General features: G+C 43.2%; 2 protein-coding genes across 10 annotated transcripts in view; one reads left to right on the top strand and one right to left on the bottom strand.

Moving 5' to 3' along the window:
• Nucleotides 1-257: 257 nt before the first annotated feature.
• GGPS1 (geranylgeranyl diphosphate synthase 1) lies at nt 258-9988 on the bottom strand. Of its 5 annotated transcripts, none has more exons than XM_007129769.4 (4): nt 9915-9988; nt 5835-5927; nt 1583-1653; nt 258-1335 (listed from the first exon to the last, which is right to left on the bottom strand). In XM_007129769.4, exons 2-4 carry the CDS (start codon nt 5902-5904, stop codon nt 574-576), a joined length of 903 nt encoding a protein of 300 aa, XP_007129831.1. In that variant the 5' UTR covers nt 5905-5927; nt 9915-9988; the 3' UTR covers nt 258-573. The 5 variants fall into 5 exon arrangements, with proteins under 5 accessions (XP_007129831.1, XP_007129832.1, XP_007129830.1 ...); XM_007129770.4 differs by having other exon boundaries at nt 9886-9973; XM_007129768.3 differs by lacking the exon at nt 9915-9988 and adding an exon at nt 9761-9907.
• Nucleotides 9989-10358: 370 nt separating this feature from the next.
• The window catches only part of ARID4B (AT-rich interaction domain 4B), a 130228-nt gene continuing 129118 nt past the window's right edge, over nt 10359-11468 (top strand). For 4 of the 5 annotated variants that reach the window (XR_449390.4, XM_028482053.2, XM_055080827.1 and 1 more), the window contains exon 1: nt 10359-10602. The gene's annotated coding sequence lies outside the window, so the exon portion shown is untranslated. Of the gene's footprint in view, nt 10769-11468 lie in introns of all 5 variants that reach the window. The other variant, XM_007129766.3, reaches the window with a different exon arrangement.

The following is an 11468-nucleotide window of genomic DNA, read 5'->3' as shown; positions in this document are numbered from 1 at the left end:
TTTGCTGGGTTGGGAGGAAGGAAAAGAGGCCAAAATGCTTACTGCTTGTCACTGTCAGCTTTCTCATGGAAGACTTTACTAAGGGAGTTTCCAGGGAGGAGAATGAGCTATTCTAAGCAACTACATTTAGGAAGAAAGAGGAGTTCCTGTGGTTTTTGGGCCAGCTAGCTATAGAAACTGGTCCCAAGTAGTCAATGGCTGGGAAATGGGGTAGATGAATTGTGAACTGCCCATATAGTACAGTTAGGAAGTAAAAATTCCTGGAGCTGAAGTCTTCTTTATTGACAGAATCAACAGAACATGCATGGCAAAGTTGGCCACAACGTCCCAACACAGCACATTCTGACATTCAAATTAGACTCATTTAAATGTGGCTCCTTTTGATTCCTTCAACTTGGTACTATGATTATCTGTACACGGGGATTCTATATTGAAACAACCTCACTCACATCACCACTATCACTCAGTTTTTGGAGACTAACAGCTTAGTCCAAATTTTAAAAAAGGTAATAGGCTAAAAGACAAAAAAAAAAGTCAACTAAGCGATCAGGCCTAATCAAGAATGGCTTAATATTATTCATTCTCTTCTTTGAACATTTTGCTTAAGTGTTTTACTAGAGCTACTAGCTCAGGGTTCCCACCACATGCATCGATTTGTTTATAGGCTTTAGATTCAAGCTCTTTAAGAGTACTCCGAGTGTATTCAAAAGAACCTATGTTCTCAAGATAATGTACACAGTATTTTTTAACGTCTACATTTTCGGTTCTCTGGCGCAAGATATTCTGCACCTGGGTGCTTTCAGGCCTCGACCAAATAGCATGAATAGTAGGGAATGAGAACTTTCCCTCTGTTAGATCTTCACAAAAGCTTTTGTTTTCACTATATTCTTTGGAGTGTAGATTAGCATAATCATCCCTAATTTGGAAAAAGAGCCCAAGTGTATTCAGTAGTGGCTTTAAATCTTCTTTGTAATCAGAGAACAACTGCATGAGACCTACTGCTAATCCAAATAGTCCACCTGTCTTTTGCAGCACCATTGCTTTATATTCTTCTTCAGTGGGACAAGTGTAATTATCCCTCCAGTAGATATCCAGGCCTTGTCCCTGATGGAGTTCTAAAAGCTGGCGGGTAAAAAGCTTTACTGCATCTGGGTGATCAAGGGTTAAGACTTTCTCTAGGCCAAGAAAATACACATAATTGGCAGAATTGATGACAGATGGAATTCCGTAGATGCTGTGTGCCACTGGAAAGCCACGACGGAGTTTTGAGTTGTCTTCAATATCATCGATGAGTAAACTGGCATTATGCAACATTTCCGTCACTTCAATGATAATCTAACAAGAAATGCAATTGAAAAATTTCATTTTATTTGAATTATTCAAAAGAGCTTATAAATACTTATTGTATATTAACAGATTATAAAAGTGTCAGGTGCCTTAGTTTTTACAACTAGTTATTATGTAGCAACCTCAATGGAAGATATTGTATGATCATTAAACTGAATTAAGAGCTAGGAGTATTTTTACATGATATCTATTAATTTCTTGGAGATTAAGAATAAGGTTAGAATTGCCTAAATACCTGTAGCTTGTCTTCTGGAACTTTTAGCCAATGATTAAACGCCTGTGAAAGTTTGGTTCTCACTTGTTTACCTGCATTTAAAGAATAAAATTTGGCAATAAATTAATATTTTTAATTACAAGAAACACATTCAGAAACTTCCTGTGAAACTAACAAAACTTGACAAATCCAGCCCCACCAATCCATTATCTACTGTAGAGCTTGTCTTCCACTGATGGGCCCTACTACCTCCCTCCAGCAAAACTCATATCCTAAAACGCACAACCTTTTAAAATTAGGGCAGGAAAAAGAGAGTTCTAGGACTCCAAGGACCCATCAGTAAGCTCACTCCTTTCATCTTAACTTGTATCAACAGTTTTGGAATGGAATGTGTGGGTTTTTTTTTATTGGAGTACAATTGCTTTACAATGTTGTATTAGTTTCTGCTGTATAACAAAGTGAATCAGCCATATGCATACGTATATCCCCATATGCCCTCCCTCTTGCGTCTCCCTCCCACTCTCCCTATCCCACCCCTCTAGGTGGTCACAAAGCACCGAGCTGATCTCCCTGTGCTATGTGGCTGCTTCCCACTAGCAATCTAATTACATCAGGTAGTGTATATATGTCAATGCCACTCTCACTTCTTCCCATCTTACCCTTCCCCCTCCCTGTGTCCTTTATTCCTGTCCTGCTCCTAGGTTCTTCAGAACCATTTTTTTTTTTTAGATTCCATATATATGTGTTAACATACAGCATTTGTTTTCCTCTTTCTGACTTGCTTTACTCTGTATGACAGACTCTAGGTCCATCCACCTTACTACAAGTAACTCAATTTTGTTTCTTTTTATGGCTGAGTAATATGGAATGTGCTTTTAGGGAATTATGATCTAATACATTCCTTTTTTTGAAAAGGGAGCCAGTCTAGTTAGTGGCAGTTAATTAGCACCATCCACTTCAGAGGCTATAGGTATTTTTTTTTTTTTACTGACATGTAGTTGATTTTCAATGTTGTGTTAATTTCTGCTGTACAGAAAAGTGATTCAGTTATACATATATATACATTCTCTTTTAAAATATTCTTTTCCATTATGGTTTATCATAGGATACTGAATATGGTTTTCTGTGCTATACAGTAGGACCTTGTTTATCCATTCCATATATAACTATAGCTTTTTTTGAGTAAATGTACTTTGCTATTGAATTACCTTATAGAATTACCTCTTAAAATTATCTACCATTCCTTTATATTAAGATTTTAGAGACTGGACAGCTCTGCTTCTTTCCTATCAAAATGTGAATTTCCACTCCATGACGTATTCCCTTTTAACATCCTGAATTTAGTCAAAAGTTAATCTCTTTATTTTGACTAGGGCCATTAGTTTTTCAATATTATCTTTTTCTTACACAGAAAGCTCAAGAGAGGTCTTTGGGTAGTAGTCACCATTAGAAGTTGTTTTAGCCCAAATATAAAGGAATGGTATATTCCTTTATATATAAAACCACAACAATTTAATAAAAATGTTCTTTCTATGAGCTTCCTGCTAAAGCGAACGCACAGTAACACCCTAATTTCAGATTAGGTTTCAGGAAAATAGTTACATAAAGTTTCAGTAAACAAAAACAGTATTTTCTGAGTCCGATCTGTGTTTTCTCTGCACCAATCAGCCAAACAAATGAATACACACACCCTCATCACATACCCACATGGAACAAAGTTTCACTTTCTGTGAGAAGTCTAAAAGGGAAGGATCTCTTAGGGTTCTGGAAGCAGTATTCTCTGTCTACTAACCCTTAGAATGTGGTCTGAATAGCAATTATATCCTTTATCCTTCTGATTTACTTTCCATTTTGATAAAGGTCAATCTGGGCTATACTGAGAAGGCACAATTGTGCAAAGTAACCCTATAACCTTAAAAAAGAAGTTAAGAAGATGAAGAACAGAGAATCAATGTGCAGGCACATTTTCCCCTTCACTTCAGAATGTATTTAGAAAACAGTACAATAAATGGCTTAACTTACAGGTACTCAGGTATTTACATATCTATGTATTTATTTATTTATTTATGGCTGCGTTGGGTCTTCGTTGCTTCATGGTCTTTCTCTAGTTGTGGTGAGCGGGGGCTACTGTTCGTTGCAGTGCGTGGCTTATCACTGCGGTGGCTTCTCTTGTTGCGGAGCATGGGCTCTAGGTGCAAGGACTTCAGTAGCTGTGGCTCATGGGCTCTAGAGCGCAGGCTCAGTAGTTGTGGCGCACAGGCTTAGTTGCTCCGCAGCATGTGGGATCTTCCCGCACCAGGGCTCGAACCCGTGTCCCCTGCATTGGCAGGTGGATTCTTAACCACTGCGCCGCCAGGGAAGTCCCCTCATGTTTTGTTTTAATATTACAGTAATTACTGTTTCCTCTTTAAGACCTTAACGTTACTGACTCCCTTTCTGCAGGCTCTCTTCTTCCTCCATTTCAAAACCCACCCTCTACCTCCCACTGCAAAGGCCTGGGGACCTACACTTCTACGCTAGGGTAAAGAAAGCAACATAAATAAAAGTCATTCTACTTCATTAATTTCAGAATATCCTAATATCGACAAGAGTAACTCTGAAGCTCTCTGTGAAAAATACTTTATGCATAACACAGTTTCCTCTTTCTTTAGGAAACTCTTTTGAGGTTATATTCTATCATGGGTGCAAGAGTATATTTGATTTGAAAAATAAAAAGATGGGATACCTAATGAGAGTCTTAAATATGTTATCTAATGGCCTAAAACATTACTTCCAAATAATGAGGATTAAAAAAAATGTTACAGAAGTAGTTCATTACACAGGTAAGCGTTGCTGTTAAAATGTAACTACAGGCAGTCCTTGTTCTGCGCAGTAGTGGAGCAGAGACACTGGGTGGTGCTAGTTGGACACTTGTCATCACTGGTAACTGGCATGTTTTATGGTAGCCCAGTTCCAACCAGTGTTTGCCAGCGTGTAACAAAATAAGTCCAGCAATAGGTGGGAAGAGTACAGGAGAAATAGTGCTACGTTTCTCAATGGGAGACTCTTAAATAAGTAAAGTTACTGGCTGCTGAATAAATGTCACTCAAAAGCAGTCTCTTGGCTTTTTCTTAAACAGTAGGCAACTTTTCCCTTGCATTCTCTGCTTGTCTCTCCTCCATTCTTTTGAAGCATTGACATTAACAAGTATGTCTCCATGAGGGTCTGCCAGAATAGAAATGACACTAATCATGATGGTTTCCAAGGTGGAAGTAGGGAGCTACCACTCTTCTGGCTTCAGACAACAGTACTTATCCTCCCCAGACTCATGAAGAATAGAAATGCCATTGAGGAGTGCTCATCAAGAAAAGTGTGCACTTTAGAACAGAAGTGAAAAACTTTTTACCGTGATTGAGTTGAGATCATCACTACAGTTGAGCCACACTATGGGCTAAATAGGTTTCTATAGTTGTCAACTTACTTTTTTTTTCTGGGCCATGCCGCGCCGCTTGTGGAATCTCAGTTCCCTGATCAGGGATTGAACCTGGGCCCTCAGCAGTGAAAGTGCAGAGTCCTAACCGCCGGACTGCCAGGGAAGTCCCAACTTATCACCTTTTAGTAACTGGAAGTTTTATTACAAGAAGCCACACTTATCACATGCATGAGTTTTTCCTTGCTACTATCATTTCCCAGAAAAGCTTAAAAAAAAAAAAAAAAAAAAGAAAGTAAAATAGAACAGGTGCATATATATGATTAGGCAGGTGTTTCTTTAGGAAGCCATGTTCAAGTGACTCATCTTTATATAGGAATAATGTGGGCAATGCTTCCAAGTAATGTGCTTTGGATGCTTTACTATTTGTCTCTTAAAGGAACTAGTAGTATAAGAAATGCAGTGTATGTGATAATGGAAAACCTGAACAGGGAAGTTAAGTGAAGCTTCTTCTTGTTTCACAAATTGGCAGAACATCCCCTAATATATAAAGAGTAGGGAATAGGAATGTGTGGCATCCATAAAGAATAAAACTTCTAATGAGATACTCAAATGTTTTAACTGTTTTTATTTTTTTAGTTATGTTATAAAATTGGATATTTTTTAACGGTTGCCTCAAAAACGTCCCTTTTAAGAACAAAAAGTTGTAAAAGTTTATTATTGTTTTCCTCATATGTATCTTCTTACAAAATAGAAAGTAGAAACTCTCAAGAGCTGGCAAGTCTAACCTTTTCTGTATGCTAATATTTAAATGACCATTACTTTATACAGATGACCCTATATGTACTATAACTAAACTGTTACCTGGTAACTGAAGTAAGTACTTGTAAGGTTCTAGAAGAATTCTTTGGGCTGTTTCTTGAGTCTTCTCCATTGTTTTTTAATTTCAAAGCTGATCTGTAAAAAAGGAGAAACATAAAGATGATGTAGTTAACTAAATTATCTGAGTATCAAAGTGCAAAGGAATTTGTATTTGTATTTCAAGGTGTTTTAGTAAAGGTAAACTTTCAGTTTGGTTTTAAATGAAAATTCTACACCTATGAAATCGTGAAAACATTATGCTAAGTGAAGGAAGATGGTCACAAAAGGTCACATATTATATGACTCCATTTATATGAAATGTTCAGAACAGGCAAATCCATAGAGACAGAAAGTAAACTAATGATTGCATAGGGCTGGGGTGGGGGGAAGAGAAAGTGACTGCTAATGGGGGTTTCTTTTTGGGGGGATCAAAATGTTCCAGAATTAGACTGTGGTGCTGGCTGCCCAACCTTGTGAATGTAACAAAACACACTGAGTTGAATACTTTGAATGGGAAAACTATATGATATGTAAATTATATCTCTTTAAAAAAAAAAAAAAGGCAAATTCTTCATTTAAGTGATTATATTGGTCAAGGTGTTCACCTGGATTTTAAGTGGTTTCCTTAGTTACAAAAGTTACATTAAAAGCCTCTCCTAGGGGCTTCCCTGGTGGCGCAGTGGTTGAGAGTCCGCCTACCAATGCAGGGGACACGGGTTCGTGCCCTGGTCCGGGAAGATCCCACATGTCGCGGATCGGCTGGGCCCGTGAGCCATGGCCGCTGAGCCTGCGCGTCCGGAGCCTGTGCTCCGCAACGGGAGAAGCCACAACAGTGAGAGGCCCGCGTACCGCAAAAAAAAAAAAAAAAAAAGCCTCTCCTATTTTATCAACCATAAAAGGCTTAAACTGTTGACATCAACATCAAAAGAAAACCACAGAATTAGATACTTCTATACTTGATCATATAAATTAATAAACATACTTTTTTTCTAAGCATTAAAACGAGTATGTTTTATACATTTGACCCTTAAACAACAGCGGGGTTAAGGGCACCAACACCTTTCCCTCCGCACACACACACACAGCTGAAAATCTTCTGCAGCCACAGATTCAACCAAGTGCAAATCATGTAATACTATAGTATGTACTTATTTTAAAAAAATCCATGTATTAGTGGAGCCAAGCAGTTCCCACTCACGTTGTTCAGGGTCAACTGTGTATTTAAAATATAAGGAGCAAATCCTATTCTGCATTTTCTTCACAATCAATCCATTTCAGACATTCTGATTAAGACATGCATTTACTTGAGTGCAATTATATTATTAAAAATATTCCCCTGTAGTGACTTATTATTCTGAATTTTATATTTACTCCGATATTTCCTAGAACATCACTCAGTTTTCCTAGAATCCCCCTTTACTATTGAATCTCTACTATTTCTTTGTAAATATCTATTGCTATTTTTTTGTTTGTCCTCCTATTAGGAGTCTTCATTTCTGTTTTTGTTGTTTTTTCTCTTTTTTGGGGAATGGGAGGGAGTTTTCATTTCTAATTGGCACACTTTAGAAGGTTTCTCACCTTTGTCTACTTTCTTTTGCTTCTTGGGACAATGATTTGGTCTCTAGGATCATGAGACTAAAAGATTGAGAAGTGTATTTTCTGTAGTCTAGTCCTGAGTATCTAGGTGAAACAATACTAAAACATCAGCACTTCCCAAAGGAAATCCTTTCAGCAATATGAATCTTAAGAGAAACCTTTCATATAGGAAACTTCTACATCTGCCTTGACCAACAATTAATGTTAAGTATGTTGCAAGGGAAAAAAGTTCAGAAAATATTTCAAAATAATCCAAATACCAGTTTAGTAACCTATTACCTATACTGCTTAAAGTTTGACACAGATTATCTTAAGAGATTAAAGAAAGAAAAGAAGATGATGCGCAGGAAGAATAATCACTTAGGTTAAAAGATTATTGAACAGAATTAAAAGTAGAATTTTAAAAAAGCATCTCAAATACTATTCTATTTAAACCAGTTAGTAGCCATCTCTTCCCAACTAGGTTGAGAATAAAAATTATGTTTATCTTTTTCACAGCCTCCAGAACACATCTGACTTAATTTAAAAATCAGTAAGACCAACTTCCAATAATTCTCTTTTGTTTCTGTATCAGTAACAACAATTCGCTGCTAGACAGATTTTCAGCGCTAATCTGTTTCAATTCTTAGGGCTTAGCTGGTTGATGTTTTGTTCGACTGAAAATATTAGTTATGAACTTTAAATAATCATTCTTTCCTTTGCTCACTCCGGTAAGTTTAAGAATACTCACTTAACAAATAAGTCAATTAATGTTCCTTCCCCAGAGAATGTTTGCATGCAAGTATTCTCAACAGTGGGAAAACACAGAAGCCTCAATTTTGCTAGGTACTGAAAACTAAAGTTTTGTGTCTTCTGAAGAGTCTGAGGGTTTTTACATTACCGTGGCATATACTGATTTGGCTCTTTTTCTTTTCTTCTTTTTTAACCCAAAAGACTCCAATTTATCACACCTAGAAATTTCAGCTATCACATACTGGACCTGAATATAAAGAGGCATTAATGTGTTACATGAACTCTACTAATTTACTTTTTAAAAAGTAATTAATTTTTAAACTATTTTACCGAAGTATAATTGATTTACAATGTTCTGTCTAATCTACTTTTAGAACGAACCACCACAGGATGCCTCTGTGGGAGTCTGAAACTACTCATTTTCAAAACTGGGAAACTGCCTTACATTTGTTCAAACAACGCATGATGAATATTAATTAACACAAAATCAGATTCTCTCCTCCGTGTGGACTACTGAAGCAATATCCCCCTGGTCCTCTACTATTCAGCCAGTGACCTTTTCGAAATTCAAATCTGGTCCTATCTCCCTTCTGATTGGCAACCCTCCGAAGTTATCCCATGGCTCTTAGATAAGAACAAAACTCCCTAACAGAGCGTATCAGGTTCGGACAGCCAAGCCCCGGCTCCCCCCACCACGCGCCACCCCCGGCCCAGCCGATCCTCAAGCTTTAAAAAGCTCCCTCCTGGAAGAAGGCTTTCCAACGTGATGTTCTTTCTCTCTGGAATGTTCTTTCCGTAGTTAACTCCCGCTAACCCTTCCACTCTCGGCTCGATCCTCACTCCCTCGGGCAAGCCTTCCCTCATCTCCCTAAGGCAAACTCCCTATTTCCAATTCTCTTATCACCACGAAACTCTCCTTCGTGGCACTCACACCTGTTGCAATATCACACTAACTTGTGTGGCCATCCTGCCTGTCTCACTAGGCTCAGGCTCACGAAGGCAGGGACCACACCAGGCGGTGGCGTTCAAATGTGGGAAAGACGAAATGAACGAAGGGACGTACGGCGAGTACCTTCCAATGCGTTAGAGAACGAAATCCGGGCACACGCACAGAAAAGTGAAAATATCGTGAAAAGTAATTTCTTAAAAAGGGATGGGTCTGTTTTCAGAATTGCTTAATCGACAAAGTGTAAGCGCAGCTGTGAAGCGGGGGGGTGCATCCTTCCACTCGAACTCCGGGAGACGATGGATGGGAGTGAAGAAAATTGCCGGAGAGGTACATGGAAGGAATTTAAACAACTTCGAGGCATATTTTCCACAGAGGCTTGGCAGAAGGGCTTCCAAAGCCGACTCCGTCTAGCAGATCCCGCAGGGTCGGTGAGGTTCCTGCTTCCTCTCCGCCCCGAGACCCCCTTCCGCTCCGCGGGGTCCCCTACCGCTCCTCCCCTTCTCCAGCGAGAGGATGGAAAATTCAGACACAATCCGGTTCAGCATCCGGGTCCTCACCCTCCTTTCTTTCTTTCCTCTCAGCTCCGCCTCCCAACCTCCCCCACCCTCACTCCCCATCCGGGTTCCCCCCAGCCGCCACCACAGCCACTCACGGTTCGAGGATGATATCACAACTTTCACGCCGGGGGTCCGGGAGTAGCAGTACCCAGCATCAACTTCCCACCTTATAGTTCAGAACAAGGCTCCCCCGGGTGCCTACATGAATCCCTCCCCTCACCTCACGATAGCACTCTCCGCCCTCCTCACCCGCCAGCGACACCGCATTGCTCGGTGCAAGAAAATGCGCCATCCCGCTTACACTGCGCAGGCGTCGTTGCCGCCTCCCCTTTGCTTTGTCGCCCCGCCCCCTTTCCCTCCCCCCATTCCCCGTCTCACGTAGGCGCGGGGCGTTGCGGGTCTTGCAGTTCTCAGGGGCAAGGCCTCGCGCATTGGCCCCAGAGGCTGGACTACATTTCCCGGGGAGCTTTGAGGCGTAACTTTCTGTTTCCATAGAACTGGTGGGAAAATGGCGTCGTTGTTTGTATCGCGGGGACCAATAGGAACAGGGTATGGGCGGGTTCTAGAGAAGTCTAACCAATCCGAGGTCGTCTAAGAGGCCATCCGGGAAAGAGATAGGGGAGGGGAAAAAAAGTCTAGGGGAGGGAAGAAAGGAGGGAAGGGGGGGGGACTTGGGGTGGGGGGGAAGCGATGTTTGCCCGTCAGTCGAGTCCGGAGTGAGGAGCTTAGGCGCCGGAGCTGAGGGAGACTCTTGCGCTTAAGCTTGCAGCCGCCACGGCCACCGCCTGGACCTTTGCCCGGAGGGAGTCGCAGAGGGTCTGTCGCCGCCGTCCTCTGCAGGGCAGCGCGACTGGGGGCCCGGACCTCCAGTCCAGGAGGGATTTTTCGTCGTCCCCCCTCCCCCCAGCGAGGGAGCCCGAGCGGCCGCCAAACAAAGGTACCAGTCGCCGCCGCGGGAGGAGGAGGAGCCGGAGCTTCAGCCTCAGCAACCGCTGGACCCGCCGCCCTTCTTCCCCCATCTCTCCCCCGGGCCTGCTGGTTTTGGGGGGGAGCAGGGGAGGGGACTCTGGACGTGCCAGGGTCGGAGCTTGTCTCCGAGGAAGGTAGGGGCATTTTCTGGGGCTTTCGCGGTCTCGTAAGGGGGTCTTCGGGGGAGTCACCGGGCCCGGCCGGGGAGCCGGGGAAGATCGCTGGGATGGTGTCCCCCGGCGTCCCAATTCGGGGCCTCGGCCTCCGAGGAACTCGCGTCGCCCCCCTCCCCCCCGCAGTTGCCGAGTCCGAGTCGCCCCCCACCCTGGCGGCCGCACACTCGGCGCTTTAGTGCCCCTCGGCCGCGGTGGGGGGCCCCGACCTGTGGGGGGGCTCTGCCGCCGCCCGGTCCCTCGGCGCTCTCGCCGTCCCCGCGGCCGGTAGACGTGGATGCCGCTCGCACTTGTCGGGTGTCCGCCCCGGAGCGGGACGTGGGCTGAGGCTCTGCAGCGGGTCCGTGTAGCCCGCGGCCCTCCGGCGGGTCCGCCGCCCCCGCCGTCCTCCCTGAGGCCCGGCCCGCGCCCGCTTGGACGCGGGGTGCGCAGCCCTTCCGAGGGGGAGCGGCCGGGCCGGCGCGCAGGCCCGCGGGCAGGAGGGCAGTCGACCCCGCGCCGGCCCTCGGGCTTGTAGTGAGTTTCTTCTCTGACAGAAATGGCGTCATTGTCGGAGACGGGAAACTCCGTCGGGTCCCGACAATGGGGACGGGAAGCTGTCGAGCTGTGTAGGTGGTCGGGTTTGCGGGGATGGTGGGGCCAGAGGGGGCCCCGGCTCGGC

Source organism: Physeter macrocephalus, chromosome 20, assembly GCF_002837175.3.
Source record: "Physeter macrocephalus isolate SW-GA chromosome 20, ASM283717v5, whole genome shotgun sequence".
Classification (NCBI taxonomy): domain Eukaryota; kingdom Metazoa; phylum Chordata; class Mammalia; order Artiodactyla; family Physeteridae; genus Physeter; species Physeter macrocephalus.
Note: the sequence above shows the minus strand (reverse complement) of the source record. Positions and strands in the feature narration are given on the sequence as shown.